At 38.9% G+C, this 25293-nt stretch overlaps 1 protein-coding gene across 3 annotated transcripts in view; it reads right to left on the reverse strand.

The window, feature by feature from the left end:
* Positions 1 to 8215: 8215 nt before the first annotated feature.
* The window catches only part of tdrd1 (tudor domain containing 1), a 69993-nt gene continuing 52915 nt past the window's right edge, over positions 8216 to 25293 (reverse strand). The window contains exons 17-21 of one of the 3 annotated variants that reach the window (XM_052027595.1): positions 24631 to 24744; positions 20712 to 20879; positions 17872 to 18090; positions 13620 to 13663; positions 8216 to 10498 (exon numbers count right to left, since the gene is read on the reverse strand). In XM_052027595.1, the coding sequence (XP_051883555.1) occupies positions 10436 to 10498; positions 13620 to 13663; positions 17872 to 18090; positions 20712 to 20879; positions 24631 to 24744 (608 nt within the window). In that variant the 3' untranslated portion in view covers positions 8216 to 10435. The remainder of the gene's footprint in view (positions 10499 to 13619; positions 13664 to 17871; positions 18091 to 20711; positions 20880 to 24630; positions 24745 to 25293) is intronic. The other 2 variants (XM_052027593.1, XM_052027596.1) reach the window with 2 other exon arrangements.

Consider the following 25293-nt stretch of genomic DNA (forward strand, 5'->3'; position numbering starts at 1 on the left):
GCCATAAGCCAATATGTATTCCACGGTTGATTTAGAAAATCAACTCCGACCGGAAACGAAAAAAAATGTTCTGCACTTTTTGCCTTTGCATTTCCTTGCATCCATTGTGACTAAGAGAGTCAGAATAAATTCCCTAATATTTCATCGCATAGGAATGAGAATAGGTCAGACAGGCAGCTGAGCAAGTACTTGACCTCAGGCTTCCACTTAGAGGTGTGAAGCAAGGCAAGGATTGGAGGGGAAAAAACTTGGATCTAATGATTCGAACACTTTTACTGATTCCCTCCAGTCAAGCTGACCTACCAAGTGTTTAGCAGGATTTACAGCTCTTATTACGAATCTCAAAGGATGGCAGTATTTCCCTATTCCCGCTCACAGTATCCAAAACAAAAACAGTTTATTTAGTCTTTATCACGTTGTTCTTTGTGGAAGCTTGTTTAGCGTGTTTCCCACACCACAGCTATGATCACATCGCAGAAGTACTTCATGGATTGTAAATGACTTTGCGACTTGTGAAGGATTGCGAACGTTTTCACATAAATGTTTTCCTTTAAAAGATGCTCAAGAACAGTCTAATGTACAGTGGCATTGGGGGAGCTGCAATATAAGTAGCAGCTCCTTTCAGTTGCTTTATAAGCCTGCGGTGTGAAGCTTAAGACCAATGCTGTACTGTGCGAACACTCTATCTGGGAGCACTTGGATTTATCCGGTGGGCTGCAGTTCCAAAATGCACCAACATGTGGCAGCTCTGCACAAGCAGGCTCCAAAGCATTTTTTTAATGGTTTGAGAACCAAACAGGAGCGTTGGTTTCTCAAAGCATCTTAAAAAGCACGGGCCATACTATTTTTTAAAATGAAAACTCAAAGAGTGCAATCTAATATTTTTAAAAGGATCAGTCAGCCAGGTAAGTACCCGTCTCCAAAGTTGCTCATACATTGCAATTTCTCGATAGTTCATCGCTAATGACGATCATGTTATACATTTTATACACCTCCTCCCTCACCACCATCCAGGGACCAAAACAACCCTTCCGGGTGAGACAAAAATTCACATGCACTTCCTCCAACCTTGTCCACTGCATTCAGTGCTCCAGATGTGTCCTCCTCTACATGAGCAAACTAGGCACCTGCGTTTTGTCCACGATGGTCATCCTGACCTCCTACTGTATGCAATTTCAGCTCCATTCTCCCAAACCAATCTGTCCATCATAGCAGTGGTCTTCTCTAGTGCTCGGGTGAGGCCTAACCCAACTAGAAGAACAACACCTGGGTAGTCTAAAATCAAATGGTACGAACATTTAAATTTCCAATTCCATCTTAGACATTCTCTCTTCTCCCATCGGGCAGAAGATATAAAAGCCCGGAAGCACGTACCAACAGGCTCAAAGACAACCCTGCTGTTATAAGACTATTGAATGGTTCCCTAGTACAATAAGATGGACTCCTGACCTCACAATTTACCTTGTTATGACCTTGCACCTTATTGTCTACCTGCACTTTCTCTGCAGCTGTTACATTTTATTCCGCATTCTGTTATTATTTTAACTTGTTCTAACTTGATGCACTGTGTAATGAATTGATCCGTATGAAAGATATGCAAGACAAGTCTTTATCTGTACCTCAGTACATGTGACAATAATAAACCAATTCCAGGTCACCCTTACCATCTGTGTTCCCCCTCCCTCTCCTTTTGACCCACCTCTGGTCCTCCTATTTTTGTTCTCTTCCCCATAGCAATCTCTCTCCTCCCCCTCTCAGTTTCCATTCACTCTTATTTCCCCATCTGCTTCCATCTCTCCTTTAATGATTCCCATTATCACCTTCCTTACTTACTAGATTCCAGCAGTTGCAGTCTTTGTGTCCCTTATCACCCTCCCTGCACCTGGCTCCATTTTACCCCCCCCCCCCCCCCTTGTCTGCTTTCACTTACAACCGATCTGTCTCCCAACTCTACCCACCTTCCCCCACCCTCCTTCCCCATCTGGCTTCTTCTGCCCATCATCAGTCCTCCTATCAGTTCTTGTCTCGACCTTCTCCCTCTCCACTCTCAATTTTGATACAGGATCATGACCCAAAATGTTGACAGTTCCTTCCCTCTCCCCCCACTACCTCACAGGTGCTGCTGAACCCACTGAATTCCTCCAACAGTTTGTTTTTTTTTGCACCACATTCCAGGATCTGCAGTCTCATGTCTCCAGTGGATACTCAACATTGAGTGGAGGGAGCATAAATGAAGCTGCTTGATTATTTAACATGCTGCCTGTAGAGGGTCCATTTACCAGAACTATAAAGGAGAGATGTTCAGACCACTGTATTGTAGATCTTCAGTTTACTGCCAAAAGAAATTTTGTGCTGATTAAGGACTTCTATTTGAACATAGCCAAGGACCTGAGTGATTTTTACCAATGCTAGAGTTAATTTCCTTGTCCGTGGAAACACAGTTTGAAATGTTGCTGAGTTGCTCAAATTGGTTCTTTTAAGTTGTATCATGGAGTCAGCTGGTGCAGATTTTCAAATGTGGTGCAGATTTGAATGAGACTACCAGTTTAGTGGGATTGATGGCGAGGCCAAAGAGTGAGGTGCTTCAGAGAATCTGTCAAATACCTAAAGGTGGTTATTTCAGGGGGCAGTCAATGGCTGGCTCAACAAAAAAATCTCTCTGTAGATCACTAGCTTTGAGTTTTCAGGAATCTTCAAAGTAGCAGCCATTGCATACTGTTGATAAAAGCCCCTTATAGCATGACTAGACATTAGGAGAATGAAAACATTGGTTTATTTACAGGACTAGCATGCAGAGATCATAGTTAATACTGCACCAAAATAGGGCTTTCAGACCCCCTTATCCATTCTAGCCTCCAGGTACATATTTAGACTAATACGATTTTCCAGCACTTGTCACATTTTCTGCTATGGTAAGGTGTTTCATGTGCATATCCAAATAATCCAAGTTAGTTCCCTCAATTGTGTACACCTCAGTGAAGTCCTCCCTTAACCTTCTCTACTCTAAGGAAGGCAACCCAGCCTTCCTAATCTCACTTTATAAATGAAACAGTCCAATCTAGGGTTAATAGGAGAGGTGTCTATATGCAGAGAGCATAGAGATGATTTAGAGGGGATTTCAGAAGGAAAAAGGAAAAAAAAAATCAGCCAGCAAGTGGTTGCAATCTACAACACAAGGCCCAAGGTGGCAGTAAGTCTTCACATCCTGAATAAGGCATGCAAGTCATTTTCCACATGAAACATCAAGTACCTCTCCTAGTATGAACAGTTCACATAGGTGGTTTGCTTATTGAGCATATCATTGCACGATGGTTGAGAAGAGAAGGAGGGGTGGTGTTACTAGTCAGGGATACTATTACAGCTGCAGAAAGGGTGGATAATGTAGAAGGATCCTCTCTAGAGTCAGTATGAGTGGAAGTTAGGAACAAGAAAGGAGCAGTTACTCTACTGGGAGTATTCTATAGGCCTCCTGGTAGCAGCAAGGATACTGAGGTGCAGATTGGGAGGCAGATTTTGGAAAGGTGCAAGAATAACAGGGTTGTTATCAGGGGAGACTTCAACTTCCCAAATATTGATTGGCACCTGCTTAGTACAAAGGTTTAGACAGAGCAGTTTGTTAAGTGTGTCCAGGACTGATTCCTGTCACAGTATGTTGTTACAGACTCAGTGAAAGTCTCTTTAAGATAGAGAGTGTGTGTGTGTGTGGGGCGTGCTTACGTCAATAGAAGATAAAGGACGTAATGACGTTGTTGAAGAAGTCAGAAGAGAGAGAGAGAGAGAGAGAGAGAGAGAGAGAGAGAGAGAGAGAGAGAGACAGACAGACAGACAGACAGACACCAGCCTGCTAGTTTTCTCTATCGATGGATGAGAAACAATAACTATGTCTGCCACTGAAATCCATGTATGGAAGTTGGAAGTAATCCGGTGGAGTTCACTTTGTTGCTGACCTGTAGAAGGAAAAAGGTATTTGTGTGTGGACGACCATGATTCGGATGCTTTTCGGGGTGAGGAAGTCACTACCGAGTAAACCCTGAAGTGTCGTTTGGGTTCCATCGTGGAACATTTGGATTTCGTATTTACTTTCTCTATGGTTCTCTACGTCTACATCTTATCTTCAGACAACGGTGGTTGTTGAAGAAGCCCTTGCTCATGTTTCACCTTATGGCTTGCGGAACTGAACTTTAAGAACCATTCCGGAACTGGGAGTTTTGGACTTTGCCACACACACACACACACACACACACGAAGAGTTTAGTTTTGGGGTTAACGTTCGAGGTTTAACATTTTTGAATTCTAACATACTAACATTTTTACTTTTATTTTACGTATTATCATAAGTAGTGATTAATAAAATAGTTTTTAACACTGAATCATGCTCAGTGTGTTTCTTTTGTTGCTGGTTCGTGACAATGTTGACAGGCCGACTAAAGGGAATGCCATATTAGATCTAGTATTAGATCTGTCACCCGACCTAGTTCATCACCTATCAGTGGGTGAGCATTTGGGGGACAGTGACCACTGCTCCCTAACCTTTAGCATTGTCATGGACAAGGATAGGAGCAAAGAGGACAGGAAGGTATTTAATTGGGGAAGGGCAAATTATGAGGCTTTAATGCTAGAACTTGCAAGTATAAATTGGGATGACATTTTAGAAGGGAAATGTACTATGGAGATATGGTTGTTGCTCAGGGATCTCTTGCAGGATGTTAGGGATAAGTTTGTCCTGGTGAGGCAGAGAAAGAATGGCAGGGTGAAGGAACCACGGGCGACAAGAGAGGTGAAACATCTAGTTAGGAGGAAGAAGGCAGCATACGTAAGGTGTAGGCAGCAAGGATCAGATAAGGCTCATGAGGAATATAGAGTAGTAAAGAAGGAACTTAAGAAGGGGCTGAGGAGAACAAGAAGGGGACGTGAAAAGGCCTTGGCGAGTAGGGTTAAGGAAAGTCCCAAGGCTTTTTTTTTACTTACGTGAAGAGCAGAAGGATGACGAGAGTACAGGTAGAACCGATTAGAGACAAAGGTGGGAAGACGTGCCTGGAAGCTATGGAAGTGGGCAAGGTCCTCAAATGAATACTTCCGTTCCGTATTCACCAAGGAGAGGGGTCTTGATGACACTGAGGACAATGTTGGTAAGGTTAATGTTCTGGAGCATGTAGATATCAAGAGAGAGGATGTGTTGGAGCTGTTAGAAAATATTAGGAGAGATAAGTCCCCAGGGCCTGATGGAATATTCCCCAGGCTGCTCTATGAGGGAGGAGATTGTGGAACTGTTGTCTAGGATCTTTGAGTCCTCGTTGTCCACAGGAATGGTACTTGAGGATTGGAGGGTGGCAAAAGTTGTCCCTTTATTCAAAAAAGGTAGTCAGGATAGTCCAGGGAATTATAGACCAGTGAGCCTTACATCTGTGGTGGGCAAGCTGTTAGAAAGGATTCTTAGAGATAGGATTTATGGGCATTTATAGAATCATGGTCTGATCAGGGATAGCCAGCGTGGCTTTGTGAAGGGAAGATCATGTCTCATGAGCCTGATAGGGTTGAGGAGGTAATCAGACAGATTGATGAGGGTAGTGCAGTAAATGTGGTCTACATGGATTTTAGTAAGGCATTTGACAAGGTTCCACATGGTGGGCTTCTTCAGAAGGTCAGAGGGCATGGGATCCAGCAAAGCCTGGCTATGTGGATTCAGAATTGGCTTGCCCGTAGAAAGCAGAGGGTTGTGGTGGAGGGAGTGCGTTCAGATTGAAGGGCTGTGACTAGTGGTGTCCCACATGGATTGGTTCTGGGACCTCTGCTTTTTGTGATTTTTATTAATGACTTGGATGAGGGGGTAGAAGGGTGGGTTGGAAAGTTTGCAGACAACACACAAGTTGGTGTTGTGGATGGTGTGGAGGATTGTCGAAGATTGCAGAGGGGCATTGATAGAATGCAGAGCTGGGCTGAGAAGTGGCAGATGGAGTTCAATCCGGAGAAGTGTGAGGTAGTACACTTTAGAAGGACAAACTCCAAGGCAGAGTACAAAGTTAATGGCAGGATTCTGGGCAGTGTGGAGGAGCAGAGGGATCTGGGGGTTCATATCCACAGATCCCTGAAAGTTGCCTAGGATAGGGTAGTTAAGAAAGCTTATGGGATGTTAGCATTCATAAGTCGTGGGATCGAGTTCAAGAGCCGTGAGGTAATGATGCAGCTCTACAAAACTCTGGTTAGACCACACTTAGAGTACCGTGTCCAGTTCTGATCACCTCATTACAGGAAGGATGTGGAAGCGTTGGAAAGGGTGCAGAGGAGATTTACCAGGATGCTGCCTGGTTTAGAGAGTATGCATTATGAGGATAGAATAAGGGAGCTTGGGCTTTACTCTTTGGAGAGGAGGAGGAGGATGAGAGGTGACATGATAGAGGTGTACAAAATATTAAGAGGAATAGATAGAGTAGACAGCCAGCACCTCTTTCCCAGGGCTCCAATGCTCAATACAAGAGGGCATGGCTTTAAAGTAATGGGTGGGAAGTTCAAGGGAGATATCAGAGGAAGGTTTTTTTTAAACCCAGAGAGTGGTTGGGGCATGGAATGTGCTGCCTGGGGTGGTGGTAGAGGCAGGTACATTGGTCACATTCAAGAGATTACTAGATAAGCATATGGAGGAATTTAAAATAGAGGGATATGTGGGAGGAAGGGGTTAGGTAGTCTTAGGCAAGGCTTAAAGGTCAGCACAATATTGTGGGCCGAAGGGCCTGTATTGTGCTGTACTGTTCTATGAAAACATTTTATTTTCTGAAGAGTACTTTAATTATTACAGGCCCAAATTAGGTCCTCAAGGTAATTTAGACAAAATTCTTTCTCCTCAACCCATCCAGCCATGACCACTTGGAATAGGAAAGCTATATTGTTATTAATGAGTTACATATATGCCTACTGTGATCCTCATTCTGAAAATATCATAATTAATGACAATATTGATGCAGCCATTGGGAGGATGCAAAAACTATGAGAAGTGTAATTAATACTAAAAATTTCAGTAAAAAAATTGTTAAAGTGGACAAGAATGAAAAATTACAATGCCAAGATTTGTGATTTATTTTTAAATTTAAATCATGCAAACAAAGACAGTCATTTCCAGTTTCACCACACTTTTCTACAGTTATACAACTGTTTCAGTAAACTGCACAAAAATGGGCAGAGAAAAATTCTTATAACAATAAAAATAGGCACAGAGATACATACAAACTCACATCAAGTTCTGAAAAACTGCAAAAACTTGAATCCCAGGTACTTCGTAGTCTGAAAATTATACAAGTTGGAAATTTGCTTTTTAAACATTCTTGGGAGATTAGCTTTAAAGTCTTAGTCTAGTTAACACTTGACTACTTGTTAAAGTTATTCTTTTTAGTGAAAAGATTTCAAAGAGTCAGATTAGATGATGGAGGCTACAGAAATACTGATCCTCAAAACATGAAACTAGGATTAGATCTCTCCTAAAACTACCAAAAACAGCTTTTATATTGAAATTGGTTCCTTCCATGACATGAAAACATTTATTCAAAATAACTGCCATTTGGAGTGCACAAACAATAGAGTTTGAATCCTTGCCACACAGTCAGTCATTTTAAAAGGTAATTCTATTTCAGCATTTTCAATTGTCTGAAGATTAAAGACCCACTAATAATCAAGGAAACACTGACATAATGAACTACTGTCCTTTTTAAGAATGCTGCAGTAGGCATCTCTGGGATACTTTTCATGGCCTAAAGCTCAATCTAAAAGTGCCCCTTCTCTCCTATTGCTACTGGAGGCTGATTTAATGCCAAGATTAGGATGTGGTCTCACGTCCATCTGAGATGAGACAGAACTGCCCAAAGTCACTTCACACACATTTCAAGCTGAAAAGCAAGGGACTTTATCCTTGTGGTCTCAGCTTAATTTATTTTCTGGTAACTCTAGTGAAAGCTTAGCAGTTACCCAATCTAGAATGGTTGATTCCATGCTTGCACTAGATGACAAGTATATCAATGTTAAATATTTGGTCACACACAAAAAAAAAACATGCCAGATTCTTTCATACTAACCCAAAGTAAAATATAGCCCTCAAAATACTGAGGGACTGTTAAAGTTCAAAATATTTGTTCATATGTGCAAGCCGACATTAGGAAACAAAGTCAACATTAAGATTGAAAAATCATGTAATAGTGTAATGCTGGTAGAATCTTTAAAGTTAGTAAAACACAATAACTAGGAAATTTCAAAGTTTTAGAATAACTAGGGAGATGGCTCATTTTTTTTTGCCATTGTTAATGCACAAGCAGAATGCCATCGACTTCCAAGAGATAAATTTAAGTAGATATCAGGCAAAGTTAGTATTAACGTCAGCAATGCTACCCTAAGCAGGCTAATCACTTGCCACCACTCACCAAGGGGTAACTTCTTCATCATTTGGCTCACTCACAATGACTTGCTAGAAAGCTGTTTGCTGTCACCTTGTTTTTATCCAAACAATAATTGAGCATTGCGCTATTTTCATTTCAGTTATTGACATTTTATTCTGCAATCTTTTAAATGTCAGGTTTTTCTAAAAAAAAAAGTGAGTTGCTATTTCTCAAGTACAATTATATTCAGCCATCATGAAGAATGAGCACTGGTTGCCTTAACACAGTGTATAGTATAAAGTCTTTCGAAGTACTCCTAAGTGGAAAGGACTTCTGGCAGCCTTCAATATTATTCATATTTTAATGATTGGTAGTCCCATTTTCAATTGTACAAATCACGTTAGCAGTAGAAAACCACTGAGCAGTTATACCCAAATTCACAAAGCAAACATGCAAGGTGAAATATAATCAATACTGAATTCTTTGGTGTGGTATAAATATGGCAATACAATTATCTCATTTAATTTTCCTTTCATTTTTCTCTTCTATTCTTATTATTGTGTCTTTAAAGAACAACAAATTAGCTTAGTCTTACTGGAAATTAGCAGTGGGTCAATTCAGAGAATGAAAGATCCTTACTAAATTGAATAGGAGTAAAACGGACTTGCATTGGGCACTATGAATGCTGAGAAACCTTGTTTCCATTATCTTCCTCACCAACAACAGGATGCAAAATAATACTGCAAAGCCAGGATCTGTCTGGACAGTGAAGCAGATTTGCAAGGTTCTCAGGCAGCAGCAGCTTCCAGGAAGAAAACTCCTTCGAGAACTATTTCAAGAAAAAACCATGCACTTGTTTGGCTTACATGAAAAGTAACCATGTAAAACATAGGAATTTGAATTTTGCAAAATGAAATCCTGGTTCATGGTGAATTGTAGCTGGAATCTCAAATAGTGCGTGGTAGGATTTTTAACAATACAGGTCAATACAATGTGTCAATTTAGCTCAGTAGCATCACTGCTGTAAATCATAAAATGGGCTCAGGCCATAATGACTATGTTCAGGCAGACTTCAGATATGAAATCTGCATTTAACCATAAACCATTGTGACATTACTAGTTGAACTGCTGCCTTACAGCTCCAATTACTCAGGTTCAATCCTGACCTCAGGTGCTGTCTGTTTGGAGTTTGTATGTTCTGCAAACTCAGATTTCCTCCCATGTCCCAAAGATGTGCAGATTGAGAGGTTAATTGGCTATTGTGAACTGTCCCTAGTGTATAGCCAAGTGGTAAAATCTGGGGAGAGTTGATGGAAGTGTGGGAGAGTAGGTTACGGGGAAAAATTACTGAGGGAATGGGATTGCCCTGTGAGTTGGCATGAACACAATGGGTCAAAATGGCCTCCTATGTCATGTGGAAATATGGATTTAAAAATGCCCATTAATGACTATGCATGCAATTTAGACTGGCATTTCAGTGTAGCATTTTCAATATCACAATCAAAACAGATCAACTAATATCAAAAGTATTTCATTGGCTGTAAAGAGCTTTGTTACATCCTATGATTGTCATAATAAGAAAAACTGCAATTAAATATTTTCACAATTTACTTTGAAAGACACTGAATGTGCGAAGTAACAATAATAATGTTATGATTGCTCATCACACCATCTGCAACATGGATGATGTGCTCCAAAAATGTAACCAAGTATTTTCAACTAAGGAAAGTACTGAGGCCATGACAAAGTATTTTATGAAGATCTAATAACTTTAAAGATTTTTCTGGTTATGGACAATGAAAGAACGGTTTTTTTTGGCAGGTTAAAATTGTAGAACAATCTGATAAATACTACTTCCAGATAAAGACAGTTGCTTTGCATTTCCTTCACTTTGGCTTTTCCTTTGAAACAATCCTTCAGTTTTTTAACTATTTATAATGAACACAAGATACAAAGATAACAAAGTAAACGAACATTGCTTCTCTTAATAATTTTCTTCTGTACTTGTCAAAACAAAAGGAAAAATATTTAAATACAGTCATTCTTTCAATGGAGATTTATCTTTAATTTTGTTAATATCACATAATTGTTGCATTATTTTTGTTCATTAGCACTGCAAGTTGTTGCTTGATTTCTTCCACCTACAATTAAAAATAATTGTTTCAGAATGTTAAAGATGACAACTATTCAATGGTAACTAATGCAAACAACTCATCTATCAACACAATGGAAGCATAACACTATGGAAACCTGTTGTTATCTGTTAGAATTGGCCTCTGAATTGTCTATAATACAAAGTCTAAGGTGTGGGCAATATGAATTAATTTTAATTTAAAGATAATGTTCAATGTTTGAAACTGATGCATTGCTCAAGAAATAGTGTACCAAAACACATAGTTGTAACAGTTGTAGGAAAAGGAATTCAGGCTACAAAAGTGTGTTGAAATGGAAGACACAGAACTAGCCAAATATGTTTTTTTTTAAAATGTAGAGACCTGAACTTAAGTATTGAACAGAAATCTCTTACTCTCAAACCAATTCAGGAAAGATGCAAGCAGCAAGATCATGGTGTTAGCATGTGCATATATGAAAAGTGTTCCAAAGTTTAGTTACAGTGCTATACCGCAATGTTCAAATGAAGAACGCAGGAAAGTGTACTTAAACCAAAACAAAATCTTTGTCCAAATCAAAAATCAAGGAGGTGCAATGCAGCTAATAAAATTGAACTCAAATAATGTCAGAGAAACTATAGAACCCTGGATCACCAAAGACATTATCATGAAACTATTCCAGCCTTGTTTGGAGAAAGCAAACCTCTACTTCTTTGAGATTACAACTGTAAAACAGCCAAGTATATTTTCAATTTGTGGCTGCAATAAGACAGAACACCATTTAATGAGAGATTGTAACAGGAATCAAATGCATGGTAAAAACAGAAATTGAGAAATAATTTGCTACAGAATGGGGAGTCACTCCTCAAATTATTACACAAATATCTAACTCTAGCTGTGCCACATCTGCAGTAGATGGAAATTCGTGAAAAGCAGCATGATCCAGGAAGCCTCATGTGCAGCTAAGCTTGTGTAATGCAATGAATTTTGGCTCAAATATTGTTAGAACGTTTAGTTCCTAACAGTTTTGATGAAGGTTCTTCAACCGAAATGCAAGCTCTGCTTCTCGTTTCCCAGATGCAGCCCAACTTTGAGTATTTTCAGGATTTGTTTTTCTTTGATTTTCACTGTATAAATTCCTTTGAGGCTTTACAGGGAGGTGTTGTGAGAAATCCACAAGGCTGTCACATGACAGTAATGACAATGACCCTCGCTGACCGGAGGATAGCATTGCTCCTCTGATCGGAAGTGATACTACTGTCAATCAAAGTGCGGCTCCACCCACCCCTCAGGTGTGAGAGTACCTTTTGCCTCTGAACTTGCCTGACCAGTACCCTTTGTCTCTGAACCTGCCCGACCATTGGCTGTGGCAGAAACCTTTGTCTTTGACTCCCACACCATTGGCTCGTTTAAATCGCAGTGAGGCTCCACCCAGCCTCCTAGCTCCGTAAAAAGGGCTGCATCCCCTAGCCCTTCCTCTTTTGACGATGCCAGGAGTAGTGAGACAATGCTGCAGAGATCATTGGTAAGAGTGCACCACCACATGGTCAGGGAGCACTTCACTCAGACTCAGGGAGCGTTAAGGGCCAATGCTAGTGTGGGACAGGCATTGAAGTGTTATATCCTGAAGCTGTACATTGTTATTGTGTGCTTGTTTGTATCAGTGTGAGAGTGTATTTTACCCCAGTTGCGATTTCCCTCTCGTGTTCGTGATATCCTGTGCGTGAGCGAGCGTGTGTCTGTTCCCATCCATTCAGTCCTGCGTTTGCCTTTGTGATTAAACTAGTTTTGGTCTACAAAGCTCGTGTCCAGAGTCCTTGATCCTTAAGGCAGAAAGAATGATTTCACACAACAGGTGTGGAATGGTTGCTTCCCAGGCTGGTGAATTAGGCTCAGATTAGGGGTGGGGAAATAGCCTATAAACTTCAGGGTGAGGAAATAGCCATTTAGGATTGAGATAAAGAAACTCCCTTTACTCAGTGGCTTGATAATCTTTGGAATGTTCCAGCCCAGAGCACAGTGAATGCTCAATGAGAATATTCAAGACTGATATGAATACATTTGAGTACCAAAGAAAAAAAATTTCAAAGGGCAGGAAAGTGGAACTGAAGCAGTTCAGCAATGGTCTTGCTGAGTGGCAGAGCAGCTTTAAAAGGTGCACAAGGCCTGTTCCCATCTCTCATCCTTTTCTATTCAGTCCCAAATGATACATTTTCTATAGCGAAGCATTTAACACCTGTTTAGTAACCCAGCAGTTGACAATTATCCAAGGACCATATCTTCTGTGGGAAAATAAATTTGACACACCCACAAATGGGAAATTTAAATCAAGTCACTAGATGTAATAGCCCCTTAACCAACTGCACTGCTTTGCATTGACGTGTTGGACCATTTCTTGTCTTCCTAGTGCAAATATTAATACATTTGTATTGAATTTTTATCACTGATCAAGACCCTCATTCCTCCATGACAGACTTGTGTCATCTGCTGTAACTTGGGAATCCTTGTGATATCCAATACCCGTGGTATTTGCTTTCTGTAAAAGAGCCAATACAGCTGACTCTTTCTCCTTCACTGTAGTTAATTCCAACTGATAAATTTAAGTTAGTATCAGGTTGTTTTCCCAAGTCAGCATGGAAACAATACATCATTCACCTGTATCATCTTGACATATTCCCATTATTCTTGCACTTTTTATGCTAAACAAACCTTTTCATTTTGTTACAATCACTCCTAAATCCTTTCCCACCAACCAGATCCCTTTTCTCTCCTTTTATTACATTTGCAAAAATCACCAACATAGGCAGCTTTGATGATTTCTTAATCTTTCAACATAACATGAACCATCTCCAAATATTCCATATTTTGCTTCATTTCTGGAAATAAAACAAGTATCTAGCTTCACTGCTATTCCAACTCAATTTCTTGATACAGTGCAACTTTTAAATTAGGCTTAAAACATTGAGGACTTGGATTTTGTCCATATCTATTTGATTAAATACAGTGCTATATTACAACTATTAATATTGTCTGGGAGAATTCCAAATGCTATGTAATTTAAAAGATTTAAATAAAGTAGCCTGAAAAACTCAAAGGATAGAGATTTGTAAACGCAATACCGCTTGCCAGTATTTAAATAGAACAAACTTACACTTTTCTGAAGATCTCTGCAACAGCAACTTCTTTGATTTTGAACTGGAACAAAGATGAAAGTTAGTTTTCTCCCAGTAAAGTTAGCTGTTTAATCAAGAAAACAGTACAGCTCAATATTGTGTTTTTTTCTCCTCTATTTTATTGTTTTAAACCTTCCTCTTTTACAACTGGGTGTGTGTGAATTTTGATTCTTTTTAAAAAATTGATTGGGATCTCCTTTCTAAATACATATTCCAGAAACAATGTACCAAGTAACGGAGCAAGTGCACAGTTTCAAATAAATCCCAACTGTTGCAAATAGGCTGTTGAATCAATTACCAGTTACTTCTTTCCAAAAGGTGCTATATTTAAATTGAGTGTAGAATCAGAAATAAAACTGAACTTTGATAGAGATTATCCATTTGCTGGACTTCCATGAAAGCAGATGAAAGTGCTGAGATTTGAATTAGAAATAAACACCACCCTCCCCCCAAAAAAATCCAGACAAAATTATGTTTTCTTACTGTATATTTTAATCAATTCTGATTAATAAGATCGTTCAGATGGCCAGACATTAAAGCAGATTGCACTGAAATCTAAGTTTGAGAAAGATCTGTGATTTAAACTGTTGGGATGCTCACTGATATTTATAAGCACATTCAATCTCTCTGCAGGAAAAACAATTATATTTAACTATTCCCTCAAAAGGAAAATAACGTGCACAAGGGTCCTTTCTACAATTATAGGAAGTTAATAAGTATGTTACTTTTATTGTAATTGGGTTGGAATACACAGCATGAGTTTAGGGCGTGGATTGGCATGTGGGATTACGATGTTATTGCTATTAGTGAGACATGGTTGAAGGAGGGGTAGGACTGGCAGCTTAATGTTCCGGGCTTCCGTTGTTTCAGATGCGATAGAGGGGGAGGGATGAAAGGGGGAGGAGTGGCGTTACTGGTCAGGGAACAGATCACGGCTGTGCGTAGACAGGACAACCCGGAGGGCTCGTCTACAGAGGCCATATGGGTGGAGCTGAGGAACAGGAAAGGTGTGGCCATACTAATAGGGTTGTATTATAGACCGCCCAATAGTCAGAGAATTGGAGGAACAAATCTGTAGGGAGATAGCAGACTGATGTAAGAAAGAGAAAATTGTGATAGTAGGGGATTTTAACTTTCCACATATTGACTGGGACTTCCACACTGCGAAAGGGTTGGATGGCTTGGAATTTGTCAAATGTGTTCAGGAAAGTTTTCTAAATCAATATATAGAGGTACCAACGAGAGAATGCAATACTTGATCTCCTATTAGGGAACCAGGCAGGTCAGGTGACAGAAGTATGTGTAGGTAAGCATTTTGGGTCCAGTGACCATAATGCAATTAGTTTCAAGATAATTATGGATAAGGATAGGTCTGGTCCTCGAGTGGAGGTTCTAAATTGGAGAAAGGCCAATTTTGTGGAAATCAGAAAGGATCTAGGTAGGGTGGATTGGGATAAGTTATTTTCTGGCAAGGATGTGCTCAGTAAATGGAAAGCCTTCAAAGATGAAATTTTGAGAGTGCAGAGTTTGTACGTCCCTGTCAGGATTAAAGGCAAGGGTAACAAGCATAGGGAACCTTGGTCTTCAAGGGATATTGGTGAGCTGGATAAGAAAAAGAGAGGGGTGTATAGCAGGTATAGGCAACTAGGAACGGATGAGGTACTTGAGTATAGGAAATGTAAGAAAATACTAAAAAAGGAAATCAGGAAGGCAAAAAGACATGAGGCTGCTTTGGCAGATAACGTGAAGGTAAACCCAAAGGGTTTCTACAGGTATATTAAGAGCAAAAGGATAGTAAGAGACAGAATTGGTCCCCTAGAAGATCAGAGTGGTCGTATATGTGTGGAGCCTCAGAAGATGGGGGAGGTCTTAAACAGTTTTTTTGCATCAGTATTTACTCAGGAAACTAGCAGCGTGGATATGGAAGGAAGGAAAACAAGCACTAGTGTCATGGAACATAGAGATTAAAAAGGAGGTACTTGATGCTTTACAGCAAATAAAGGTAGATAAATCCCCAGGGCCTGACAAGATATTTCCTCGGACCTTGAGAGAGACTAGTGTAGAAATTGCAGGGGCCCTGGCAGATATATTTAAAATGTCCTTAGCAACGGGTGCGGTGCCAGAGGACTGGAGGATAGCTCATGTTGTTCCATTGTTTAAGAAAGGCTCGAAGAGTAAACCAGGTAATTACAGGCCAGTGAGCCTGACATCAGTAGTGGGTAAGTTATTGGAAGGTGTTCTGAGAGATAGGACATATAAGTATTTGGACAGCCAAGGATTGATTAAGGATAGTCAGCATGGCTTTGTGCGTGGTAGATTGTGTTTAGCGAATCTTGTGGAGTTTTTTTGAGGAGGTCACTAAGAAAGTAGCTGAAGGTAAGGCTGTGGATGTTGTCTACATGGACTTTAGTAAGGCCTTTGACAAGGTCCCACATGGGAGATTAGTTAAAGTTCAGTCAATGGGTATCCATGGAAAGGTTGTAAACTGGATTCAAAATTGGCTGAGTGGGAGAAGACAGTGGTTGTGGATGGTTGTTTCTCAGATTGGAGGCCTGTGACTAGTGGTGTGCCTCAGGGATCTGTGTTGGGGCCATTGTTGTTTGTTGTATATATCAATGATCTAGAAAATAATGTGGTAAATTGGATTAGTAAATTTGCGGATGACACTAAGATTGGAGGTGTAGTGGACAGCGAGGAAGGCTTTCAAAGCTTGCAGAGGGATCTGGACCAAATGGAAAAATGGTCCAGAAAATGACAGATGGAATTTAATGCAAACAAGTGTGAGGTGTTGCATTTTGGAAGGACAAAGCAAGGGAGGACATACACAGTAAATGGTAGGGCACTGAGGAGTGCAGAGGAACAAAGGGATCTGAGAGTTCAGATACATAATTCCCTGAAAGTAGAGTCACAGGTAGACAGGGTTGTAAAAAAGGCTTTTGGCATCCTGGCATTTATAAATCAAAGTATTGAGTATAGGAGTTGGAATGTTTTGGTGAGGTCGTACAAGTCATTGGTGAGACCAAATTTAGAATATTGTGTGCAGTTCTGGTCGCCGAACTACAGGAAGGATGTCAGTAAGATTGAAAGAGTGCAGAGGAGATTTACAAGAATGTTGCCGGGTCTTCAGGAGTTGAGTTACAGAGAAAGACTGAGCATGTTAGGACTTTATTCCTTGGAGCGGAGAAGAATGAGGGGAGATATGATAGAGGTTTACAAAATGATGAGGGGCATAGACAGTTAATGCAAGTAGGCTCTTTCCACCTAGATTAGGAGAGATAAGTATGAGAGGACATGGCTTTAGGGTGAAAGGGGAAAGGTTTAGGGGGAACTTCTTCACTCAGAGTGGTGACTGCCATCTGATGTGGCAAATGCGGGCTCGCTCTTAACTTTTAAGAGTAAATTGGATAGATACATGGACGAGAGAGGTCTGGAGGGGTATGGGCTGGGGGCAGGTAAATGGGACTAGCAGAATAACGTTTCAACACAGACTAGAAGGGTCAAATGGCCTGTTTTCTGTTCTGTAGTTTTCTATGGTTCTAGTAGGCTACTGGTACAATTACTTAGGGACTTTGAGACCATGCCTGGTGCAGCTTTAGTCTTGATTCTAGCAAAGGATGTGTATCCTGATACGATTCTTTGGTAAATTGGTTTATTATTGTCATATGTACTGAGGTACAGTGAAAAGCTTTGTTCTGCATGCCATCCATACAGATCATTTCATCACATCAGTGCACTGAGATAGTACAAGGGTACAAAGTAATAACAGAATGGAGAATATAATGTTAGTTACAAAGAAAATGTAGTGCAGGCAGACAATGAGGTGCAAGGCTATGAAGAAGTAGATTGGGAGGTCAAGAGGTGGTGAGATTAATGTCAAGAATTCTAACAAATCTAGGCATGACTGCTGGACTATATGGATGCAGCACCAAGCGTCACTCAGAGTCTTGGACTTTGTGCTTAGCATATCTGAAGTCTGATGCTAAATGAAGTTTCCATGGCCATAAACCAGTATTTCCAATTGGAAATAGTAACTCCAAATAGGAAGATCATTCCTATCATTACCAAGATGAAGAACTTGCACTGAATTTAATAAAGGGGGATGAGGTGGGAGAGGAGGAACAAAAAACATTCTGTACAATGAAGTAGCATCATGCTACACTTGACATGTTTTTTTTAAACATTCACATACATTCCAAATCAATGCAATTATATTATCAAAAGTGCAATTACCTTCTTTAGTTGCTTTCCTAACAGGGGATTTAGCCAGACCTTCTGATACCAATTTATCAGATACCTTAATGGCAGCGCCTTCAAAATGCCCAATCAATTCAACAGTGTGGATATTTCCATCAAACTCTCTAATTGTTGCCAAAACATTTTTATCAAGCAGAAGAGTTCTGAGGAAGTTGCTGGCTGCAGGAGTCCATTCATCAAATTCTGGTTCAACATCTAAATACATTTGAGATTTACTTAAACATGTATAAAATATTGGTTATGAAAATAACTTAATAACTTTGTGCACATCAGAGCTACAAATCCTATCCCACAGACACAAGTCAAGATTGTGAATGGCTTATAGAATTTGAAGATAACATTGTTCCAATGACACTGCTGTCCTTGATGATACAAGTCAAGTTGTTATCATGGCAGCCTTGATCAACTCCTGCAACTGATCCTTACCCAGTCCATGCACTGCTCTCTTTTCCTCATTTGCCTACCCCTCTTACATTCACACTCCCTGCTCTCATGGAGATAGTTTGCACAGTGGTAATAATGAATCAGTGGTGGGGGAAGTATTAAGTTCAGAAGCAGAGATATAATAAGGGGTACAGAATTCATGGAAGTTTGTTATGGAAAATAACATTCTTTCAAATGGAAAACATGGTACAGCTACTCTGGCCAAGAGCAAGATGTCTGACTAAAGCAGGCTTGAAGCTTTGGTGACAGCCTTGCACACAACTTTTTGAGGGGCTTTTAATTCAAAGAATTAAGATAGGGCTGTCAAATTTGGTTTGACAATATCCCTGGAGATTACGTGGTATGACGTATGATCGCCAAGTCCTTGACAGTTCAAGTAATGCTTAATCCTGATATTCTTTTACATATTCACCCAGTGTATGCTAAAGTTAATACTTTTGGCTAGTTCAGTATCTTTGTATCACTCAGAATTGAATAGTGAAATGATTCACAATTTATAAATAGAAAAAGTAACATTGAAACATAAACTTATAAATGAGTCTACAGTATCACTAATAATGTTAATTCAACAAACAATGAATGCCATTGCTAACTAAAGTTTCTACACAATATTGTGACTTTTTAAATAATACTCAAGGGGACAAAAAAAAAAATCAAGCTCAGCTTGGGAAGTAAAGCATACAGCAGAAGTCACCATGAATAATTCAAATCAGTTGTGGCATGGTCCTCACCCAGTTTGTGAATCTCTTTTACCTGTTCTGCGTTTGCCTCTCTCACTCACTCTCCTCCCTCTCAGAAGTTCCAGGCTCTTTTCATTGGCCACAATGTCATGATTCTCATCTGGTCCAACAAAAGGGGACTCACCAGCAGAACTGCAACAAGCTATAACAGCAGGAATGATGTGCATGCAAGGACCATTACTCTAGAGTCAGCAATAACTGTGCCTTGAAGACCAATGTTGGTCCAACACCGGTCCAAAATTGGTCCAACACTGGACCAATGTTGATCCAGTGGTCTCCTCCAAAAGCTAGAGGATTGGGAACCCAAGAGGTAAGCTTTAATCTTCTTGGCACATCATCAACAGCCACAACAGCTTCCAATTTGTTAACTAATTCCACTAATCTTCATACTCAGCTTCAAAGTATCTGCAAGGCAATAATTAAAAATTCAATTTGCTGTAGGGAATCTATAAAGGAAAATAACCCCACATTAACAACTTCATTAGATTTGTGGATTGTACTATGTTATTTAAGTAAGTTGCACCTCATTTCTTGCAATAACCTTAGTGCTTTACCCTCTTTTTCCTCTGCCACTATATACTGTATTGCAAGTTTTTAAAGAGAGGTTGAGTGCAGGAGCTCAACTCGCTGACTCTCTAGCTACCACTTCAATGCTGAAAAATCACGTGATTGTTTCCAGATATAGCAGTCTCAAGATAAAATATTTAATGGCATAGATAATATAGCGCTTTAACTTGGGAAAATAAAGCACATATTTGGTATAATCTAAATGGGCACAAAATGGATTTTAAAATATATCTGGTAGCTAAATAAGCATTGGTGTACAATCAGTCCCACTGACATTTTCTCACCATGAGACTGTGGCAAAGATATTCACAGTTTCAAAAGTCAAACCCAGGAAGAACAGTCAACAATTTTATCTGATTATTTTGGATCTTTGATTAAGTTGGACTCACTGTATGCAAACTTATGCTTAATGAACCTCAGTAAATAATGACAATCCTAGAGACCCTTGTAATAACATGCAAAAATCAGTACAGACTACTCAGTGGAAAATTAAGGTTAACACTGTGGAACATTGTATTACTTGCTATCACTGAAAGAAATAATTAAGATAAATTGGATTGAGACAAGTTATGAGTGTCAGAAACTCCAAGAGATTGTTTACACTCGAGTACCTGAGATATCTCAAGCCTCCATTTTGAAAAAAATTGGGAGAAATTACTTTGGTCCAACTGGTTAACTACTAGCCCTACATAGTCAATTACACAGCACTGACAAATAAAAAACAGGCACAGACTACAAGTACAATACTAATTTGCATGGGGTATTCATCAACTTTGTGGGGGTGATAAAATGCAAAATGTGCAAATGTTTTTTGTGATCATGTTGTACTTTCTTGGTTACTGAATGGATTGGTGGATACCTGAAGAATATAATCTGGTCCTGTGTGCATACAGAAGGATTAATTTTAAATAAAGTTTTTGAGTGGCTATGTTTTGGTCATAGCTAGAGCAATTTCTATAGAACACTTAGATGTGTGGGTTTTACTTTCCCATGTACAGAAATTATTTGCTTACATTTATTAAACATAGCAAGGAAACACACTTGTAATTTATTAAATAAAATTACCTGCTAGTGCAAACTTTGCAACTTGAAATGGATGTTCCAAAAGTTCTGGTTTAATACATTTAATCCTTCCAAGAGATACAGTTTCAACATTTCCATAATCTGCACAGATAACCTTCAGTACTGGTTCAGAACAATTCAGTACAATTGCACGATGCCAGCAATTATCACCTAAGACACAAATTAATGCACCATAGATTGTTGTACATGAATATAAATGGTATGCAAGACATTACTACCATCAATACATCCAAGTCATAATTTACTATGAGTTATTCATCTTTAACTTCTTAGCAATGATTACTGTAATGTATTTGTGTATCATAATAATCACTTTTGTCAATCAAATTTGCCATTCTGTTCATAAACTCCAGTCCGGTGTCTTGACATGGTTTACATTGAAGGGTCTTAAGTACAAATTGTAGCTCTTTCTGCAAATTGACAAAGCTCAAGCATACAATATTTAGTCATTTAAATGAAACTGGATTGATTTTGCTTTAAAATACTATTTAACAAATTAGTATTGCCCAAGATACACAGATGACTTTTCAATGTGGTTTCTGAATCTATCCACTATTGGAGTTTTTCCTCACCTCATTCCTGGATCCAATGTAGACCAAACAATAGTGATTGATTGACATGTTAAATTAACAAGCTGTATCATACACTTTTTCTCTAACCATCTCCAACACTTTTGGAACATGCCTTAAGTCTTGAACTACATCTTGTCCTCAATTTTTAAGAATCCTTGTTTTTCTAACACAAAATGAATGGGGAAGAATACCCAGCTGACTACACAATGAACCACTGATTTGTCACCTCCTCACGTGGCCTACTGCTTACCACAAATTTCACTTTATGATTCTTATTTTTTTTAAAAAGGACAAAGACCCAACAAACAATGTTATAGTCTGGACTATTTTGGGTGAACTGCTATTTGTAAAGGTAACTGCATTATCAGCACAAACTTGCTTTATTCACAAATTAATAGCAACAATGCAATTCCTATCATAATTCTGAAGATCAAAAGTTTTTAGACAAAACCCTGAACATTATGCCTGCAGTTGACAAACTGCAAGTATGGAATGTAGCCCCCAATACAACAATCTTTTGGATTCTAAATCAATGCTTGGAAGTAAAAATAGGCCAGGTAAGAACTTGTGGCGAGGCAGTTAATATTTTAACACTGCCATCAAATTTTAGGTTGAAGACTAACATTGTAACTGATGTTTTTTAAAATAAAAATTTGGATTTTTTTTTTAAGCCAGGGGTGGAAAGAGGGAGAGGATAGACCAAGGTGATTATTACCTGCATCTTCTCCAAAGCCATCTCTGACAAAACTTAAATTCTATTACTTGTATTGGGCGCTATTTACTTGTATAAAGTTTGTATAATTACTTTCATTCAGAAGCATTTTCAGTGCATGACATCCATAATAAAAACATCAGTATTGGGAGGAATTCCTATCAAATAGCACTTATACTTTCTACCACAGCAACTATAAAACTGCATTTACAAATTGTTCCTCATATTAATTAGTATACATTAACATGTGTAAGGAATACTTCCACTTAAACATCCATAACAAGGAGTTATAATACTTTGTAATTTATAATCTCTCAATAATTACCTATACTGGTCATTTCCAAAAAGCCATCTTTAATTGTTTGTCTGTTGCAACACAGACTCAAATTTTTGACAATGCACTAAAGGTGTGCTTTGATACTCATTCCACAGAAATTTATAACACCAGAAAATGCTGGAAATACTCAGTAATATCCTCAGATACACTGTCAAGGAAAAGGCTTTAACAACTGCCAGAAATTCATCGAGAGCAGAGCTCAAAATTTGGAAGAGAAGTTGAATAAAATTGTTTAGGTCCAACTGCTTCATGTGATGGTTGGTTGCAATGAAATGCATTGAACTGAAAATTTTACTGTGTTCCCCACCTATAGATGCAGCTTGATCGGATAAATATTCACAGCATTTTTTGTCTATATTTCAAATTTCTGGCATCAACAGTTTCACATTCACGCGATGAATAAAGGGAATACACTGTTAGGGAGACATTACTCTGAAGGTTCAAGTAGTAGTTATACAAAGTATCTGATGGAAAAATAATAAAAGGGTTAGATTAATAATAGGACATCATTTCCCAAATTGAGTTAATGTGACCTTTACTAGTCCTGCATATTCCTAGGTTAAGAGTTACACTTAACTGTTAATCAGTTCAAAACAACTGGAGATGGTGATTAAAAATGCCTCACCTTGAATTTAGCAATTTACCAAGAACTGTAACTTCTGACTTAAAATATACAAGGAGTAAGCATGTACAATAGAGCCTGGCTACCCAGCACAAGCCTGATGTACTGCATATACTGATAAGAGGTTTTGGTCAGGCTTTTATCTAGGTCAGGATGATTTGGTTAGCATTACAGCACACATCTTGATCAACAGCAACTTGTGCGCTGAATAGGAAGTCCTTGCCCCCACCTTAAGTGCAAATACTACTGGATTAAACATGGAAAAAAACACAGTACTTGGGCTCAGGTTGGGCATGGTCAGATGGGTTTTACTTGTATTCGAGCAGACCACCAATGTGCAACAAGCAGAATTCCTTGGGTGAAACAGGAACAGTTATCCCAAATATTCATCAACTGCAATAAAATGTGCAAGACACACGAGAAACTGTTTAAATTACAAATATATACTTTTTCTCTCCCAACATATTATTACAACTTCTGAACACTTCAAATCTTTCACACTATAACAAAGTTATTTTATATATTTAACAGTTAATTAAATTCTACAATCTTTCTCCTCTACTTCACCACTGTGTCATTTACATGCAACTTGTGGAAAAAGCTGTAGAGTATGTTATTTTAATTACCACAAATAAAGAGGGATTCAGACAAGCCAGGGAACTACAGGCTGGTTAGCCTAACAAGGGTGGGCAAGTTACTGGAGGGGATTCAGAGACATTATCTATATGCATTTGGAAAGGTAAGGAATGGTTAGGGATAGACAGTATTAGCTTTGTGCACAGGAAGTTTCTTTTTTTTTTAAAACAAGAAAAAAATGACCAAGATTATTTGATTGAGCTAGAGGGGGCAGAAAAGATTCACAAGGACGTTGCTGGACTGGAGGGCTTGAGATACAAAGATGGATAGACTGTTTTCCCTGGAGTGAAGAGGCTGAGGGGTGACCTTATGGAGGCTTATAAAATCATGAGGGGTGTAGATAAGGTGGATAAACCAGTCTTTTTCCCAGGATAGGGCAATCTAAAACTAGAGAGTGTAGGTTTAAGGTTAGAGGAGAAAGATTTAAAGGAGACCAGAGAGGCAACATAGAAGGTGGTGGACAAATGAAGCAAGCTGCCAGAGGTGGTGGTAGAGGCTGATACAATTACAACATTTAAAAGATATTTGGACATATTTATGAATAGGAAAGGTTCAAAAGGAAATGTGACTAGCTGAGGAAGGCATCTTGGTTGCCAAAGGGCCTGTTTCCGTGCTGTACAACTGATTCTGTGACAAATTAATCTCAAGTGTTATACTAAGCACAAAGCTATATACAAAAACACCATATTGTTTCCCCACACCACAGTTAGACAACTTTATTTGGCACTCCACTGGTAAAGGATTGGTGGATTTGAGTAGTTTGCAACATACCAATTTAATACTTGGTTAACGAAACTACAGAAAACCAAAAAAAACTTATCAAATTCAGAATTGCAGCTTAATTGTGTTATAATCATAGCCTTTGATTTCTACCTCACTGTGCTTCATTATATATTCAGAAAAGTGTTGAGATTTTAAAGGCAAAATAGAAAAGCATACAAGTGTCTTGGAATTAAAAAGAGAAAAAGAAATGCTTTAGTAAATATTTTTGAATGAGCCAGTTAAAAAGTGGTGTGGATTACCTGCAAGTCTTACACAACAAGCATCACCAACTTCAGGCTTGAATGCAGAACACTCTGGTTGAGCTCCACATTGTTCATTTAACTCAGTATTCAATGAGCTTAATTTATTCAAATCTGTTAGGAGAAACAATACTTCAATTACACTAAATAAAGAATTTTAAAATCATTACGTTAAAATTTTTTTTAATGAAGTGAATTTTATCATTGAACAGGTTGGTTTAGAAATAAAGTTTAGCCAACTGAAATAAACTCCTGCAACAGAATTATTCCCTCAATATTAACTGCAAATAATTGAAAACCAAATTGCAGGTGCAGGAAATCTAGCATGGAGGTGGGGGTGGGGAGAAGCAGGTGCAGGGGATTATGGAATTAGTATAGGATTAGGATAAAGGGGTGCTTTCCATTGCAAATACTACTTTACAAAGTTAACTCCACGGCATTCAAAAAAACAAGCAACATTTGTGGAAAGGGAGGTGGTGTTAATTTATCAGATCAAAGACCATTCATTAGACGGAGTTGAAAAAGTTTATGTTGGGGGTGTGGGTACCCTGGAACAGTGTAGGAGTCCACAGATGGATCAGAGTGAGTGGGATGGAGAATTAAACTAGCTGGCAAATGGAAACTCAGGCTACCAATGCATTCTGAATAGAGGTACTCTGCAAA

This window comes from Pristis pectinata, chromosome 12, assembly GCF_009764475.1.
Source record: "Pristis pectinata isolate sPriPec2 chromosome 12, sPriPec2.1.pri, whole genome shotgun sequence".
NCBI lineage: Eukaryota > Metazoa > Chordata > Chondrichthyes > Rhinopristiformes > Pristidae > Pristis > Pristis pectinata.